General features: G+C 40.2%; 1 protein-coding gene across 2 annotated transcripts in view; it reads left to right on the top strand.

The window, feature by feature from the left end:
• The first annotated feature begins 7447 nt into the window (after positions 1-7447).
• Positions 7448-19693, top strand: part of GXYLT1 (glucoside xylosyltransferase 1) — a 30059-nt gene continuing 17813 nt past the window's right edge. Inside the window, exons 1-2 of one of the 2 annotated variants that reach the window (XM_014871142.2) lie at positions 7448-7656; positions 15320-15412. In XM_014871142.2, the coding sequence (XP_014726628.1) occupies positions 7463-7656; positions 15320-15412 (287 nt within the window). In that variant the 5' untranslated portion in view covers positions 7448-7462. The remainder of the gene's footprint in view (positions 7657-15319; positions 15413-19693) is intronic. The other variant, XM_088165545.1, reaches the window with a different exon arrangement.

Raw genomic sequence — 19693 nt, 5'->3', positions numbered from 1 at the left:
TAACTGAAGTGTCAGCCATGAGTATGGGACCTCATCCCTGCTCCAAGGAGGCAGCATGTGAGGCTGACACCTCCTTGGATACAGAATGCTTTAAATGCCACCCTGCCATTGTTGGGCATAAATCCCCAAGTGCAGGCAGCAAGTGTTGGGAAACTGCTGACATAACGACCAAATTTGGTACTAGCAGAAATACTGACTAAATTGGCATCAGATACCGGAATAAGGCTATTGTCACTAATTAACAGGGTCTAATTTAGTCTTACTTACTCATCTATTTTGCAAGAACAGAAGGGATTCAAAGGAGGAGAGCCTTGTTAAGCCTTTCTATCACCCTTTTATTCATTTCTTTCCGCTATTGACTGTTCAGCAAGACTGCTACACAATTATGTGTCTGAAGATCAAAACAAATTTCTTAAATTCCACACAAATGTTTTGGCAGCCATAGGAGATCGCAGCATTCCCCTGCTGATATGGGCTTGGTGCCTGGAGATAGTTTAGGACAGTGTCCAATTTTATTTTACCCTTTCTTGTCCTAAAAAAAAAAAAAAAAAGCAAAGAGTAAAAACTAAACTTGTAAGTTACAGATTAAAGATGGGCAAAGGAAGGCTGAGTTATGCTTAAGTACAATCCTGAGTTAGCAGAACTTCAAATCATTTTGGGTGTTTCAGGCTCAGACTTAAGCACTACACAATATCCCGACTACTGGCTGGCTCTGCTGCCACTCGTGCAGCAGAATGGTCTGAAAACAATGCAATTGACATCACAGATAAGGCAGTGTAATGTCTGCACACTCCAGGGCTGCACAGGGTAGTGCAGGGCAGGCTGACTGCTCACAGTAGTTACCAAGGCTGCCACCAAGGGAGGGTGCTGGGTACCTTAGGCTCTTGTCTGTGATGTGGCTGTTCTATTCCAGTGTTAAAAGCAGTCAGTAAAAATGTCTTACGTCTTCTCCCTGATAATTCAAGTACTGAATGCTTTAAATTACCACATTTGACTGCTTTTGAACCAGTCATGGTTTTGAGTTTGTATTTATGAAAATTGAGCAACCCTTAAAAATGTGGAAAGAAAACAGTAGGATTTTATTTCTCTCTCTGATATTGTCTCTACATCAGTTTACATGTAAAATTCTACTTGAAGGGGGAGTAAAACCAGGATATAGATGAACAAAATAAAAAGGTAAATAAATTGGCAAAGTCAGTCAACACTTTACCTGGTTTGACTGACTTTCCAAAACACCTCCTTACTGAACAACCATCTGTTGTCTTTTTCATTTCGAAATAGGAGCTACTGGCTCCAGTGTATCATCTGGCTTGCACTGCTGAATGGCTTTTAGGGACCTGACAACTCTCCTATAGCTCTGTTACCACTTATAAGGGCAGCTGGCAGTTGTCATCTAATTTTTTTTCCATTTTAGCTGTTTGCTAGATGTAGTTTTGCTTTCTAAGACATGCAGCCTTTTTTGATTGGAAATAATAAAATGCATAAAATTTTTACATCAAATATGAAAAAAAACCCAAAACCCTAAAATAAAAGCAGAGCTTTTTTGTTAATCATCTGAATATTTCCCTGGTTAATGCATTCATTTTAAGGCTCTTCAAAAAAGTGAATAGGATAACATACTTAGGACAAGTAGTATAAGTTCCCTGTATGGAAACTGCACTGTTACTGTGAAATGGAAAAGGTAAAAAATACCTTATATAACTTCTTTGGTACATTTCATCTTAAAAATTGAACTTTCAAGGCATAATGCAAAGTTACTGTTGCGCATGGTTACTGCTAGTAAATATTTTTTTCTGTTAGAGATAAAAAAATATATTGTAGAAATTTAAAACCCTGATGCAAGTATCAGGACTCAAAATACCTGATGCTGTAGCAGACAATGGAAGAACACAATAAGGACTTTTAAACTTAAGTATTATTATGTGTAAATAAACAAGTAAAAACGAGCCCTGCTTGCCTTATTTCCATATTTTTTGTATACGGTACGGATTTGTGGAAGTAAGTAAGTTTGCTTTGACTCTTTGCAAAAGTACTTTAAACACAAATCATAGAATCACAGAACGGTTTGGGTTGGAAGGGACCTTAAAGGTCATCTAGTTCCAACCCCCCTGCCATGGGCAGGGACACCTTCCACTAGACCAGGTTGCTTAAAGCCCATCCAGCCTGGCTTTGAAAACTTCTAGTGATGGGGCATCCACAGCTTCTCTGGGCAGCTTGTTCTGGTGAGCTACATCTTCATAATGAGGTTTTTTTTTTCTTGTATCTAACCTAAACCTACCTTCTTTCAGATTAAGGCCATTCCCCCTTGTCTTACCAATTACATGCCCTTATAAGAAGTCCCTCTCCAGCTCTCTTTTTGGCCCCTTTATGTACTGGGAGGCAGCAGTTAAGTCTCCCCAGACCCTTCTCTTCTCCAGGCTGAACAAGCCCAGCTCTCTCTCAGCCTGTCTTCACAGGAGAGGTGGTCCAGCCCTCTGGTCATCTTCATGGCCCTCCTTTGGACTCTCAGCAGGTCCATGTAAGGACCCCAGAGCTGCACGCAGTACTACAGGAGGGATCTAATGAGAGTGGAATAGAGAGGCAGAATCCCCTCCCTTGCCCTGCTGGCCATGCTGCTTTCATGCAGCTCGGGACACATTTGGCTTTCTGGGCTGCCAGCACACATTGCTGGGTCATGTTGAGCTTCTCATCAGCCACTGGTTTAAAGACAAGGATATTGCATGGGACAGTTACAAATGTTTTGCACAAGTGCAGGTATATGACATCTGTGCACTTCCCTCATCCATCAGCATTCTAAGCCCACTGCAGAAGGTCACCAAATTTGTCAGGCATAATTTGCCCTTAGTAAAACCATGTTGGCTGTCACCCATCTCCTCTTTATAATACCCATGCCAAGTACAGTCTTTGGAAAATTTTAGATGATGCAAAGAAACAAAAGCCCAACATTGAGAATCCCTTCTGGACTGATGTTTGGGAGCTCCAAATGTAGTAATCTTTACAGAAAAAAAAGCACTTGACACACAAATATTGAAAAACAGATAAAAAGAAAATTTTCTTTGTGCTCCTAGAAAGTATTCATTCTGCCTTTTTAATGTAGTAAACTACTAAATACTGTGCAAGTCTACATATATAGATGCATATTGATTTAGAGCATGAAATTGGAACTTTCTTAAGAGGAATGATACAAATATTTTGACTAATGTTTAATAACTTACAATTATTCACAGAGGAGGTATTAAATAAATTTTGAAGATTAACATTGATGAAGAAATAATTTATTCATATTAGAAGAAACTAGGAAATTTGCAAAGTATCACACCACTTCCTAAACAGTTTACAAGGCAGCTTACTTAATTTTGTGCACTATTGTCCTAGATGTTTTTCCTGTTTCTGTTGTCCTTGGGTGTTATTGTGATTATCAACAATGATTGCAAAATATTTTAAGCTCCTGCTTGAATTAGGAGCTTAAACACATTATATTCCTGCTTAAACACACTACAATGCTAAACAATGAGAGCTAAATAGGAAAGGGCTGGGGGAAGGTAATATTTTGTTAATCAGTAAAAGGTGATTTTGAGAATTTTTGTTAATATTTTTATACATTAGGATATTTGAAGGGGTAGATGCAATGAGAGTGGAAGGCAGTTGTTCCTGACTAAGTATTTTTCATATAAGGTAATAGGCAGGGGAAAAAGTGATATCTGGCAGCAAGAAAAAAGGGTCATTGCCTCAAGAAGTCTGATGATACCATATGTACAACACATGGCAGCAAAGCAGTTTCTTCCTGCTTACCCAACCTTGCAATCTATCATAGCCAAGTGCTGACACTGCAGCTTGTATGAAAGGGCACGTGAGCATCAAACAAACTGTCTTGGCCTTTGAAAAACCCTTAACTGGCCTGCATACAGGGCAGTATTGACACAAATCTATCAGCACAAAATCTTACTGCTTTACCAGCTTAATTAATGGTTTTATTTTGTGAAAGAACAAAACCAGGGGGAATGATACAAATGCATCTGATTAGGACTTCTTTTTTTTAATTTAAGTTGATCTGATTTATCTCGACCTAATGAGTTGTTAGAATGTTGGTTTCCTTTTCTAGCTCACAGTGATTACTCTTATGGACATACTTGCAGAAGTATCAGATGCTGTTTTTTTCAAAAAAATTGATTGTCTTAACAACTTATTTAACACCTATAGTTCATTAAGATAGCTTTTTTCTGGATTTGAGCTATTTTCTGGACGTAGTAAATAGAATTGAATACTAAAGATACAAAAGTTACCATGGCTAAGTAACTAAATTCTAGTCAAGAAAAGGATATAAAGATTTAGAATCATTAATAAAAGGAGAGAATCTTGCATCTGATTGTAAGTCCTCATATTTTAAGTTAATTAAAGACTAGCAGACCTTGTAGCATAAAATTTTACATATTGTTCATGAACTATTAATGATGAGTAATAAAGATACATAATTATTAATCTTTAAAGAATTTATAAACTGAATTGGGTAATTATATACCATCTGATAATTTTTTTCTCAGTGATACAATTAAGCTATAGCATTTCAGTTACTTTTGCTTATCTTCCTTACTCACAAGGCCAAGTTCATAGTAAGAAGCATTTTATCTTTTATCAGACTAACTGATAGATTAAATGGACAGATTTTTGCAGTGTGAAAAAAAGCTTTGTGTGTGTGTGTGTGTATAAGTTTAGCCGTGTTTTTCTCCCCAATAGCAGCAGAGAGCTTAACAAAGATGCTTTCTCTCTGACCTTGCCTTAGTTATATTTTTAGAGCACTGCAGATATGTTCTCATTCATTAATTATTCACATATTATTGAACAGCACTGAATGAAGAGAAGTCCTTAAATTAATATTTGGGTAATTACATGGTTGATAATAATAAAAAAAAATTTCTCCCTATGTCACCTCTCTTTAGCATTCCTTATTTATTCTTTTCTCCTCTAAGAATGTAATTTCTTCTTCTGAAGTATGAGACCTTTATTACTACCCATGTGCCACATTCATTCTTGGTGCCACTATAACACCCTTCAGACCTCATTTTCCCTGTCTGGAACACTCTTCCATGTAAAAGACAGGTGTCACACCTCAGCAGGGAATAAGTGCTCTCTGCTTTTAAGCTTCCTGTCAGTTAATTGTATCTGTATACTGTGACTCTCGTGTCTCTGTTACTCATGCCCTGCCGTATGGACTTGACAGTATGTATAAGGGGCTGTGAAGTGGGAGAGGGCAAGAATTCATAACACAGGTTAGCAGGTAGATAAGCAATGATAGCAGTGAACCTGATTTTGAGCATAAACACAAAACCAGGGAAGCTGAATGGCAGGCTGTGACAGAAAGCACTGAGGAACACAGAAGGGGCAGAAAGCCCAGCTGAGACCCTGAGTGGAGCTTTTCAGAGCTAGTTCTTCCTGCAGTGCAAGCCAGTAATGTCTTTCCAGAGTTCTTCCTGCAAATCCTTTGCCATTTCATCTACGACTCTCCCATCACCACCCTGCCATTTTTGGCCCTAATTTCACTTCATCCTCTCTAGCTCCTTACTTCTACTGGAGTCTAAGTTCTGTTTTTTTTCTCAGCCTCAGTTTCCCTGCTGATATCTCTTAATAATCATCCCAGTGTCCCCACTGCAAACAGAGTTGAGTCTCCCATATTTTCTGAGGGCCACCTTTTCTCCTCATTTCTTTTTTATTTTGAGAAAGAGGTTATGAACAATTTTGGCATTATTTCTCTTCCAACTATTATGGTCGCCAGATGACATCCTCCTTTCCCCTTCTTTCAAGCACAGGGGTAACAGCAAGAACCAAGAACAGCAGTAACCTATGGCTCAGGTTTTACGGGCATTCACACATAACATACATCCTTAGGCCACAAAAGCTATAACTGAACTATATTTTATGGTTTATTGGAAATAATTTTGGCATTTTTCTTAAAATGCAGGGTCCTGAATGGGGATATTATCACTTATATTAAAAAAGGATGTTTCTAGTCCATAGGAAAAAAGTGAGCCAAATGCACTGTAAGGACAAAAAAGTATGCAGAATTATTCCAAACTTGTATTTTTTTTTAAACTAGTGTCAGAAGCTGAGGGAGGAGCACTGAATGATGACTTTAAAATACTTACCTTGGCAATAGTATAGTTTAGTTAAACTGTTAGGCCTTTGTTCAGTGGTCTGGCCTAGAGAGAGAGAGAAGATGCACTACTGTGTTGGATTCAGCTAAAACCCAACCAGTATTCTCCCTGTCTAGCAAGATGTACAGCTGTTATTTCTTCTGCCACTTCCCAGCCCTACATTTTGTTGTCCAGAAGCATGACTTGGTGACTCAAGTCCTATCATTGCTAGTGACTGCAAACAAATCCTTCAGGCTCAGTTCTCCAAGCTTCTCTAGTCCAGCATCTCCCTGGCCCAGGAGCACCCATCTGCTCCTCAGATCTGTGCCAAGGCCAGGGGAGGGAAGGGGGCTGGAGGCCAAAGTGATTTGCATGTTCAGACTGTCTGTGCAAGGAAAAAGGACATCTGTGTAACTTCAGCTGCCTAAGGAATGAGTGGAAATATCACAAATTGGGTAAAGGTTGAAAGGGAGCACAGTGGGTCATCTGGTCCAGCCTCCCTGCTCAGGCAGGGTCCTCCATTGCACAGGATTGTGTCCGTATGGTTCTGGAATATCTCCAGTGAGGAAGACTCCACAACTTCTCTGGACAATCTGCTGCAGTACTCAGTCACCTGCATAGTAAAAAAGGGTCTTCCTCATATTCAGGTGGACTTCCTGTGTACCAGTTTCTCCTGTTGCCTCTTGTCTTATTGCTTGGCACCACCAAGAAGAGTGGTGTCCTCTTGAGTGTCCTCTTGGCAACCTCCCTTTAGATATTTATACGTATCCTTGTGCAGACGCAGCTGTGAAGATTTCACACAGGAAAAGTTAGTGCAACATAAGCATTGAGAGCGAAGAAAGAGTGTCATTTTGAGGGAGCTTTAGCTTCGCTTTTGCCCTTAATGAAAGCACGCACCCTCTAACAGCTTTATATTCTTCTTATTCTGAGGTTCTCCAAACTGCACACGGGATTCAAGGTGAGGCCGCACCAGTGCGAAACAGATCGGGACTGCCACTGTCTCTACTTTGGCCATTTCGTCGCTCGACTTCTCCCAGGGACCGATGTTCGGGAGGCCTGAATGGGGACAAGACCAGGCTGAGCACAGGGCCGCGCTGCAAGGACGGATGCAGCGGGAAAAGGGGGGTGCGGCTCTTTTCGGTTTTGGGGCAAATAAACAGTGGGCGGCACTGCGGCCCCGCCCTGCGGCCCGCCCGGGCCGGGCCCCGGCCCCGCCCCTGCCCGCCCCTCGCACGCCGGGACCGCGCTGGGGATCGCGCCGCCGCCGCTCCCGTCGAGCTCCCGCTGCCGCCGGAGCCGCGGGCCCGCCCGGCTGTGCCGCGCCGGGCGGGAGGATGCGGCGGTTCGCGCGGGTGGCGCTGCTGTGCCTGGGCTGCGCCGTCTGCTCGCTGCTCTACAGCCTCAGCCAGCTGGAGCAGGAGCAGGAGCCTGGCGGCGGCGGCCGCGAGAGGCAGGCCCGAGACCCCGCCACGCCCGGCGCCCGGCGGCAGGCAGGGAGCGCGGGCCAAGGCGAGGCGGGGACCGGCAGGTACGCGGCGCGGGGCCGGAGCCGGGCCCGGGCGCGGGAGGCGGATCCCGCCGCATTCCTGAGGGGAGGGCCGGGAGGCGCGGGAGCGTGCCGGTCTCCGTGCCGGCCGCGGGCGGAGCGGGGCGCGGGGGCCGCGGGCGCCCCCGGCTGCGCGGTGCCGGCCGGGCGTCGCCGGGGCCTTGCAGGCGCTTTCGGGGGCAGCGGGCGCTGGGGGCTCGGTGCGCTCCCTCCCGGCGTCCCGCGGGGCGGGCACCGGCGGCTGGGGAAGCCTTAAATGAACAAGGAAAACTTTCAGTGGCCTCGTGTGCGCGGCCCCGCGGCGCCGAGCCCGTCCCTGGCCGCTGCTTGGAGGGATAGGGCGAGCGAAGCGACGAGGGTTGCGTTTCCTTTTTCCAAAAGGAGAAAGTTTCACGGTGCTCCTTCAGGTCTGAAACTTAGTAACTTTATGGCTATCAAATATAACTTCGGTGAAGCAAAACTTTATTATGGGATGCCTTAATACAGCCACTCTTCTCACAGAAACCTGTGAGTTCAGTTCTGTAATTACAGGGGTGCGTATCCGAGCGTCTCACACTCTGCATAGTTCTGTTGCCCTCTGTCAGCAGAAATTTTAATGTGGCCAAGTGGTGATGAGGTTATGGAATGGAAATTACTAGTTTTTCTTTAGATTATAGTTTCATATTCCTGTTCACCTGTGGCTGCTGGAGTTCTAAATCCAGGAAAGAGGAGTGGTGAGAAATCTGTTATTGAAAATGGAGGAAAACTTAGGATCAGACCCTTCTGGGCCAGTCTAGCTCTACCTCTGCTCAGATTCTACAGCAATTTAAAGCAAAGTGAGTTTATTGGTTTGGCTTCCCGGTGCTGTACAAGCTCTGGCGCCCCCCAGTCCCTGCACTGCTTGTGCTCCTCTGAACGCAGGAGTGAGTTGATCTGCTCTGGTGACCTGCCTGAAAACTACCTCGTTTTTGGCCAACTCAGCGCTCTGTGTTGCTTCATCATGTAATTATGAAAGTGTCGATGCTGTTGTAAAGGAGTTACGGAGGATGGCAGGATGACAAGCTCTGACTTAATAATCCTAAAATACCGTGAAACAGCATTCTTAGTTACTAGGGGTGGAGTCAGCTGAAATGTGAAACCCAGCTTTCGACTGGTGTAACTAGTTAAAAAGAATTTTTTTCCCCCGTGTTTTTGCTTTTGTTCAAGTTAATACAGATTATAACATGAACTTATATTTCGTGATTAAAAACTCCTTGTGAGTGACTGAAATCTACTGGTTCTAAATAAAAACATGAAAAACTCATTGTGAGTGGTTGAAATCTACTAGTTCTGAATAAAAATATGATTAAAAAGACCATATGTATGATGTTTGCTTTCCTAAAGAAAACATGCAGTTTAAATGAAGCAAACTTTTGTTGGGTAGAAGAATGATGTAAATAAATGATTTGTACTATTAAACACTGAAATGACTTTAAGCTGCATCATACTGCTAGTAAGCAAAAGAAGAACCAAGTTTATTTTAAAAGCTATACTGTTTCAGTATTTGTACTAAAAGTGTAGTTTTAAAATATGAGTGGAGAAGAACCTCAGCAAGGTGCAAGAAGCTTCTTGCTGCAGTGATATCAGATGAGAGATGAATCTGCCCCGTGTTGTTAAATAGAAAAGTTTTACTAACTGAGAAAGTTCTTTTCTAAAGGTCTCAAGCGGCACAAATAATTCCACTGCATACAGTTTTGTAGGGGCATATCTCCTTGCAAAACCAATGTCTGTTGTCACCTGTGTGGGAATTCTTTGCCTATAAACTGATGTCAAGCTGAACGCCAAGGATAAACATCCCCTGTTGTAAGTTATTGAAACATGCTGTTTGTGCAAAAAATGCATATGTAACACTTACTTGTGTGTCAGACTCTTAGAAAAGGCTTTTGTTTAAGGAAAAGCTCTGTCCTGTGGCTGTTAAGAAATGTCCCACTGAATGTTCCTTTAGATACATTTGTAAATTTTTCTTGAATGTTAAACTGCATTACATTCGCTTTTCTAAGTGACATACACATCTTGCTGAATGTACTGGTGTTTTTCAGTTTTTATACATCAGCTACTTCTTCACTATGTGCATTCACACAGTGCTATGGCCACCTGTCTGTTTTATGCCCACTTCTGACTGTCTTGTGATCAGAGAATATCCTGAAGGGTGCATAACCTTACAGAGTAAATTGCATTTAGATCACCTTCTAATCCTGAAGTTTAACATTTTGTATGTGTTAATAGTAACTTTCATAAATGGGTTGCTTCACCTGTGTTCCCTGATAGCTGTAAAATACAGTTCGGTAAAGCAAATCTAACTATCATCTGAAGGCATTCGTGCACTCAGCAGTGTTTTTCTGTTTTCTTTAGCCAAGAAGTATTTTCTTTGCCTGAATGGTTTGGTATATGCCACAAGAGAAGAAAGAGCTTGATCATGCTCTGGTATAGGGGAGGGAGATATTGGATTTTCTGTTAATTTTTGGAAACATGCAAGCCTTGAATAAGGTTTTAGAATACTACACCTGAAATAATTTAGCAATGATGATGACAGGTTTAAGAAGAAATAATTTAAAAAGAAGTACCATATTGAAACTAGAGCTACAGGCTGAGGCAGGATGCTCCAACAAACATCAAAATTCACGGGAATTTACTGGGTAATCAGTGTGGTAAGAAGTTGTTTGTTTCAAATGCTACTTTGGTCTGAGGAACAAGAGGACTGGAGACTAAAGGCTTGTATCTATCTTGAGACTTGATATAAGCAGCTGAAGAACACTTTAAGAATTTAATAGCTAAATGTCTTCCTAAGTGCCTTGGATGCAGGACTGGAAGGGATACTTAGAAAGTTTGCAGATGATACAAAACTGGGAGCTGTTGACTCCCTTGAAGGCAATATTTTGTCAAAATTGCCACTTCAGTAGGCAGATAATGTTCATATTTCTATAGAGGTCCAAAAAAGTGCTATTCTAATAGAAATTTTGAGATATACAGAAGGAATCAGCCTTTTGTTAGTTCTGTGAATTTAGTGAGGTCAGTGAATTTGACCCTGCTAAAATAGAACATGTTTCCCTTACACTGTAGTTTAGCATTTTTGTGCTGCCAGCCATACCGTTCTGCTATGTGCAGCACTGATGTTTGATTGTACCAGTCTCTAACTGCTATGGCAGAGGGAGAGTTAAGTGGAGTATAGTGCATGGGAAAGGGTAGAAAGTATATCCACAAGCTTAGGAGAGGAGGGTGGTTGTGACAGGTTCTTTCCTTGGCCTGTACACAACTGTTTTCATCAGTATCAGAGCTTAACCAGCAGTTTCACCAGTTTGCCTCTCAGCTATTCTTATTTTAAGAAATTGGTCCAGAAACTGTTGAAGAACTTCAAAATAGGAGGTAAACTTAACAGGATGAAACACTGAATGATTTGAAGTTGAAACTTCATTTAAAAACTGCTGAATTTGACAAGCATTTGACCAGCAAATATTATTTTGCTTAGGAATGTTGTGAATGAGTGAAACGTTATCAAGATTTTTCCAGTTAAAAAGTTTAGGTATCAGACATCTAGCATTGCGTTGACTATCTCCTATCCAATAAAGCCTTTGCCTCTATGACAAAACATGTCATAACAAATTTGTGGTATTGCTGCAAATGTTCAGAAAGAGCTTTTGAGGAGAATTAGAAATTCTTAGTGCATTTGGGAATTAAGCATCTTATCATCCCATTTTTTTACTCCTGTGTGATTATGAGCAGAAAGGAAATTCATCCTTCCTGTTCTGCTGCACCTGTGGGCTATGCTGTAGGAGAAACATGGGTCTGTCCATTGGTTGGTTCATGCAGTTGATAAAACGTAAATTGTTAATGAAAGGAATTATGACAGGAACGTAGTCATCAGGGCTGCACCCCTCACCATTTGGACATTCTTCTAAGCTTGCTGTGGAGTTACAGTACAAAAGATGCCACATGGATTGAAAAGTATTTCTGACAACCATGATGTCCATTAAAAAAGGAGGTTACCACTGATTGTTGAGGCATTTCTTATGGTTAAAACTTGACTTGCCTGAGCACAGGGCCTCAGTCTTCATGACTGAGGAATAGACCTTTTCTATGTCTGCAATACTAAAATTTCTACTACCCAGGGATGTTGAAGCTAGATTAACTGATAAAGGTGGTTAAGAAATGGCTAGTTGCTTAAGAGAAATATGCTTTGAATTGGCAAATAGATCACTGAGAATGCTTTTTTGTGACACCAGTGATTTTTGAAACTTCGTATTTCTTCTTTTTTATATTTTTGACGGTGGAAGGTATTAGGAATTGTCCAGCCCATAGTGTGATGGAGGCAAGGCTGCTGCATTTCCATGTTCCTGGGTCCAGACCGTAGCAAAGCACAGCATTTGTTCCAATGGGACCAGAGGCTCTTTGTGCATGCACACATAGCTGGCCACAGAGGTCAGCACACAGGAAACCGTGCTTGCACAACCACAGACAAGCATCCTGATGCTATTCCTTTCTCTGACTGTTCAGGGTAAAAGATTTTAGCGAAAAATACATCAATGTATGTAGGGTGGATTCCTCCAGTAGCTAGCCTTAGACGCTTGGTCCATCTAGGAATGGGCTCCTGGTCCTCTGGCCTTCACTGTTGCTGACATGAGTGTATGAATCCTTGAGGCTTGCAGCCCCAATTAATTTTCTGATACTCACGCCTTCTTGGATGTGCAGACACATGTACAGGTGAATGTGCTGGATCTTTTCAGTTACTGGCCTTAGCCTTGTGGCAGCTGGCCGCAGGATTGCCTTATCTAAGGGAGTCTTTTGGATAGCTGGTCCTTACCTATAGCCTTAAACATTAGCCACTCCTCAAAGCCCAGGTGGCCAGCTCAGACTTTCTGGTGTTTCCAGTTGTCATCCCTCAGACCTTAATCTCTTGTGGCTGTGTAAGAGAGAGGTTTTTCAGTAGCTCAGACTCACTGTTCTCTGCAGAGTCAGGCCCAGTCCTGCGCCCTGTCTGACTCCTGGCTCTTGAGCCTCTTGCTCTGCTTACAGGCTGGTCTGGTTGCTGGTGGTTCCATGCACTAGCATGCACACACCCGCACGCTGTGTGCACACATGTCTCTCCAGCCCCTGGCTCGTGGGCCCCTGGGGTCTGTGGCCATCTTCTCATTTGCAGGCACTTTGACCTCTGTATGTGCAGATGGAATGGAGCCACTCCTGTCACCCAGGAAACAGAAGTATTCATATGTGACTGGACCCTCTTCTCTCTGTTTTTGCATTCTCCCCAGTCCACCTTGGATGCTGCAATGAGTCCTACGCCCTTTCAGGCAGTAACCCCATCAGGCAATCGGTAAACTGGCCTGGAGAGTCTCTCCTGTTATCTAGGCTGGTGGATGGATCATCTGCCTGGTTCATGGGCTCTCTGCCCGTCTGAATCAGAGCTGTGTTAGGGTACTCTATGTGTGTTGGTTTGTTTCACCTGACATTATTTTCCACTTTCTATTTGTGGGGACTGGCCTTTAATCACATAACAATAATAGATGTGAGCAAAATATCCCTCTGTAGTACTGAAGGTGACTATTCCTGTCTGACTAGTAACCTCTCTGAGGTAACAGTGATTGTGCCTGTTTGCAAACAGCTACAATGCATCTCCCTGGCTGTGTAAAGTAAGTGTTTGTAGTCCAAGCTTTCCTCAAATTTTATTTCAAGTAAAAAAATGAGTGGCATTTTAAATGACCTTATTGTGAATGACAAGATGAAAATGTCCATTTATTCCAGTCTCTTAATCCTTTATATAATAAAAACTTGGGGGCATATGGTAACGTGGTCAATTTAGAGAAATTGCTGTTGACAGGAGAATGTCTTGCGCTAACATTAGGTAAATTGCATACCTACGTATCCTGTTTTAAACATGCAGTTTATGAATCAAACCCAAGGCTGATAATCTTGTGCTAAATGGAATGTTGGAAATGCCTAACATGTCAAAGAAATGACTTAGCCACTACTTCAGATTTGCCTCTTGCCTTGGTAGTTTGGGTAGGGTAATTCTCAAGAGAGCTAAGAAAATTCTTGTTGACAAGTGGAAAAGGAATCCCCTGTAATAATAGCATAATAATCTTCCAAACCAGAAAACTCTTTTGGAGACATTGTCTATTAATTTATCCTAAAAGTAATGAGAAACATTTACTTCAAAAAGCTAATAGTAGAGATCATAAGAATTGTTCTTCAGATAAGTGCAAGACCTTATGTGCCCTGAAGTTTTTATAAAAATTCAAAAGCCATAAAGAGTAATGTAAGAAAGAATCTGGCAGAGAGAACTCATGGTTTTATACTTTGGTAAAGACAAGTGCAGCTATCCATGAAACAGAGTTGCAGTCTATATTTTTATTTTTTGTACCTGGGTATTCATTTGTGGAGAGCATTCTTAAGTGATGAAATAAAATTACTTGAAAATTCTTGCAAACACATTTATCTACAGAATACAAGGATTTCCTGTGATCTACCAAAGAACTGCACCATCCCCCACAGCACTTAAATGAGGCTTTGTGAAACGCTGTGTTTATCAGGTCGTTTTTCTCAAGTGTTACAGAAAGCAGAAATTACACAGCTTGACAATCTTTGATGCTATGTTAAGCTATTATTGTCTGGTGTTTGCAAAACATTGGCCTTTACAGGTTTCAGATTACATGACCAGGATGATACTGATTAATTTCAAAGTTGCGAAGCCAACTTTCAGTGGAGTTCTGAGCTATAGTTCTTAAATACCTTTTCATCAGCAGCTTTTGTGTCAGTTTTCTTCTTGCACATGTCTTTCATTCACAGATACTAACTTTCAAAGGAGAATAAACACTACTGGCTTTGTATCACCAGGGCAAGGAGCAGAGGTCTCTTGCTTTACAATATTGTGCTTACACATTTCAGATCGTAATTCTTGATGTTGACTTTTTCACCAGAACCTTTTAAATATATAGTTTTGTTTCTATTATAAAATATTTCCTATATTGCTGTTGCATAAAATGTAATGGTGAACTAATAAACCCTGCTCTTTTTTTTAGCTGTTAGTGTAGCACAAGTCAATAAATTATTAGTCTTGCTATTAGTGTGAAGAAAGAAAACGTGTGTTGTGATTATTTCTGTATCGCATTAACCATTTGTGATGAAACAATGGAATTCCTTGGTGCTGCTAAGTCCTGGCTTTTTTTAAAATCAGATTTGCACGTTTGCTCTGACTAGAGTAACGGATGAATAGAGATTTTGTTAAATGGATTATGTAACCTCGAAAATGAAAAGTTACAGTTGCTCCTCCACTTTCAGTGGACAAAGGTATTGAAAAGGTGGCGTTCTTTCTAGCAATAAGTGTTGCCATTCAATCCTTACCTATGGCCTTAATTTAAGACTAGAATATAGAAGGATCCTCAAAAATTTCAGCCTCTCTGTTTTTCTCATTCTGAAAATATATGAAGAGGAAAGGCGAAAGGATGCGACAATTCTACTGTTAAAAAATTCTGATTGACATCTAATACCTTCTCCTTTGTATTCAAGTTGCATTACACAGCCAGTTTTCTGCCAACAACCTGTTCAAGTTATGCTTGAGCTAGCAGACTATCCATTTAACTTTGCCATAAAATCAGTAACATTTATATAGGTTATTTTTGTCTTATTCTGTTAGGTGTAAGAATTTGTCTGTATCTTTCTGGAATTCCTATTGGATGCTGCCCTCTGATGTTTGTGGAATGAACTGCTTTTGGGAAGCTGCTTTTAGGTAGGATGTTGTTAAATAGTACTTTATTGTTTGATTGCAGACAGATGTAGCTGATGTTTTTTGGCTCTTCAGCAAGGTGGCAAAACAAAATATCTTGTTTACTTCACATGCATTTCACCTGTTTATTTTGTGGTTGCCTTTAGCTGGGTTTTTTCTTGTTTCATTATGTTCTGAAATTGTAGAGTCAAGTGTTACTACCAAGAGTAGATTTTTTAATTATATTGCTTTTTTAAATAGAAACTTGCTAACATCTGTTAAAAGCCCGTCTGAACAGTCAATGATAAATTATTTTCCTAAAATAGAATTTGCTGCACGCTAATACTCATGATATAACTTGCACTAAAATGATATACTTAGTAATTATATATAGATTTTTTTATTCAAGTTACATGTTTTATAGAATTTAAGAATTTACTTCATCCATAAGCACTGAAGAGACAGTTTTGAATGTTCTTTAACATTTAGTATGTTTAAGAATAGGCTCTCTCCTTAATGCTGCATCTTTAACAATAAGTTTAAATGTTTTGATATGGTGGCTCAGATGGTTTAGGTTGTCACATTACATAGGTGGCTTGGAAAGAAGTAAGCCACTTGTCAGGTTGTTGTCTAACCTGCATAGTTCTTTTCAGTATATAACTAAAGTTGTAAGGTGATTTTTTCTTATATTTGAAATTTTGCTGATCACACTTTGATGTGGTTATCTTTTCCTGTTAGTATAAGGGGAAAAGATGTTTAGCTTCACAACACTTAGTATTTTTTTTTTAATTGTGATTGTGGGAAATGCTTTCGATCCCTTATTCTTCTCTGCTTGTGTGTTGTCAGTGCTTTTTAAGCTCATCAGTTGTCAAGAAATTCCGTAAAGAGGTTACTTAGATTGATTTTTATTCTGTTGGTGAACTTCATCTGCAATTTGGAGCTGCTGAGTTTTTCTTGTTGCCATTAGTAGCAATCCATACTATGTCAATCCATAGGGATTCACCTGACTTTGTTAGGCAGATTTAGCTATTTGAATAGACATAAACAACTTTTTTTTCCTTATAGGTTAGCTTTTGGGAGTTTAGCTTTATGAAATTTAGCACAGTGGGATAAACTAAATGCTGTTGTGATTGAGGGTGTAGGGGCTTTTAGCTTATGCTAGGCGGAGAGACAGGATGTGATTGTACGCTTCATTTAATCCTTGGACATCTGGGCCAGTCTAACACTTGCAGTGCTGAGACAGAAGAGGGTCTTGCTGTCTTCTGACACCACTAAGCATGAAGAAGTCCATGAATACAAGTAATGCACGAAAATAGCAGAAAACTTCCTGTCTGGATATTCTGTCAGGCTTGAGGCAAGTGGAACCTTGGAATCAAAATGGACAAATCCCATGCAGTTTATTTGCACATGCCTTAAGCTGTAACTTGTAATAATCTATTAAGAATTCCAGATGTGGCTGTGAAGACAGTTCTGTTGAAGTATGCATTGATTATGACTTTACTGGATGAGTCCACTTTCATGATGAAACATGGTTCATGGTGAACGCCTAATGTTTGCAGAATTTCATGTTCATACATTCTGAAATTGAAAGAAAAAAAGCTGTTAAAAGAGTAAAGGGTGTGTGGTGATTATATATTTTACATTAAGATGGATTGCTTTATCAATTTATTACCATTAAATTAATCCCCATGTTTTGTGCTGACTTCAGTGCTTGTTGAATTCCTCAGTGAGATGCTCTAACGTAGAGTGGGCCACCATGCTTCTATTCTAATTCTGTTTAATAAGTTCAGTTGGAGTTGGAGAGGTGCAGTGAGTTTGTGTAAGAGAAGTGGGCAGGGAGAAGGAGAAAGTCCTCTCTCTTTGGATAGCAGCAGCAACTGCATGGCCCAACATCTGAGCCTGTGTCCTAAGCCTCATTTCCCTGTATGGGCTGCAATAACAAAGAAGATAATTGCAGTTTGGTTTCAGCTTTGGGTATGAGTTATAACTGTGTTTAACTCTCAAACAAAGTGTGTCCATTGTACTGGCTGTACTGAGAAACAGAAGGCTGCTTCAAGTACAATAGTTACTAGTTGTTCTTAGGTTTGCAGTAGGATTTTTGGAGGAAGAAGGAATGAATTTGATTGTATGCATGTTTATTAACCACAGCAAGTGAAATCTATCATTCTTGTTTTCTGAGATAGTATCTGTAGGGCCACTTCAGGATTCTTCATGAAGATGGTATCTTGAAAGCTTTTTCCATAAAGAGGCAGCATTGTGATTCTAAATTGGGTATCTTCTGAAATGGGAAGGAATGATTGTTCTACTTAGGCCAAGTAATTTCATTCTGGATTGACTGTACCTTTGTTTTTGTCATAGGTGTCATTGTTGCACTGAGGTACAGAATAAAGCTGAACTATGAAGAGACTAGGATAGGGAGAGGGATATAAGGAAAACCTAGGAGTTATCTGATTGAAAACTGAGGATAGCTAACTCCACTGCTTAAAAATATGCCAGCAAAATAGTAGGAATCCCAATGAATTTGTTTTTCATAGACGTGTAAAGAGTCTGGTTATTGAAATGCACTAATACAAATCTATTTGACCTGATTTAATCCATGAAAACAGACAGTACTGTTTAACCAGGTTGTAAATGACCTTGTGAATGGAAATTCTGATGTTGTATTCTTGCTGTTTCGATAAACTAACCAAATGAGTTTGTTTAGAAGAGCAGATCATACAGCGGGAATATCTTTGCTAATAGTGCAGTCATAAAATTGATCTCAGAGTTAGAATGTTTCCTTTGCATTTTCCACTGAAGTTTTTAAAACATTGTGAGCTTTTGGATTTTTAAGTATTTTTGTTGGAAAAACTTACCCTTTTATCTCTTTGTTTCTAACTTGTAATTCCACTTAGCTTTTTTCTCCTGGATATCAGAACCACAGGGATTTATTCATTCCTGAGAGAACCTGGCATAGACACTTTTGAAATGCAGCTTTCTACGTTGTTTCCTCTAAGTAGCTCTAAGTATATTAACTGAAAACTAATGTTGTATGGATTTTTAAGATTCAAGTATGTGTGTTAGAAGTGTTGGAGACATATAGAGGAATCTGGAAAATTTGTAAGAGAGAGGGTGTGTATATAGACTTCAGTATGAATCGTGAAATAGTTGAAGATCATTTGAAATTGATAAACTCTGAACAGGTCCTGGTTCTAATAATGAATAATAAGGATCTTCAAGTTAATCAGTGTAAGATCAATGGCTTTTGCTGTATGTGGGAAGGATTTTGTAGATATTCTGCACCCACATTTTTTCACCACTATTCTGATTATCAACTTCATTGAGAATGTCATGTGTTGTGCTTCTGGCACAGAGTATTTGTTAGCTTTCACCTTGCAGAGGAAGCATGAGATTGCTTTTACATACAGTGTAGATTTTATCAAAACTTTAAAAATGCTGATGAAGATAACATGAAGCTCAGATTTTGCATGGTATAGATGATGCTTTTCTAGTAAACCTTTCAAGGTGCTCAGTGTTGTCTAGCTGGTATGACTGCTTATTTCCTTCTGGGACTGACTAAGAAGAGATTCTTAGGGGTCATTACTATCTGGCTATCTGACTAAGCTGATTTCAGTTGTTGGATGTTGCAGCTAAATTGGTTTTAACTGGTGTTGCCTGCTAAAGTAGAAAGTTTCACTAAGTTTTTGGGTATATTGAACTTCATGTGGTATAGTTATATTGAGATGAATTCTGACAATCCTTAAAAAAGTAATTTCTCTAAACTGTCTGGCTCATTAGAGAATGTGGCTTCTATTTTTATAGTCAATTTAAAATTATTCATGTATTTTAACTTCAAACCTAATATACTAATTGAGTTGGCATTGAGTAAATTATGTTTGGATGTCATATACAGTGGTATCATTAGTGTACTTTTACAAAATAAGCTCTTGATTATGACATGTTTTTCATGCAGTGATGCAACAGAACATTAAGCTAAGTAAAAACTAGAGTTTTCTTCAGTTTCAAATCCAGATAATGTCTACAGTTACCTTGATCCTACTTGTAATAAGTGTGGGAGTGAGTGATTTAACAGCTGCATTTTAATCAGTGTAGCTTTGCTGTCTTCTTTCTCTGCCTATTTGCTTTGTTTTTTCTGGTGACTAAAGGCTGCTGGGTTAGGCTTCTTAGTGGTTGATTGATTTAGATCGAACAGGGCATTAAAAGCAAAAAAGGATGCAATAAGTAAGCCATCTGTAGTGCACTTACGTATCTACTGTTTGATTTTCTGAGGTATATTGTCGTTCCAGCTTTGAAATAATACAATTT

This window comes from Sturnus vulgaris, chromosome 5, assembly GCF_052056855.1.
Source record: "Sturnus vulgaris isolate bStuVul1 chromosome 5, bStuVul1.hap1, whole genome shotgun sequence".
Classification (NCBI taxonomy): domain Eukaryota; kingdom Metazoa; phylum Chordata; class Aves; order Passeriformes; family Sturnidae; genus Sturnus; species Sturnus vulgaris.
Note: the sequence above shows the minus strand (reverse complement) of the source record. Positions and strands in the feature narration are given on the sequence as shown.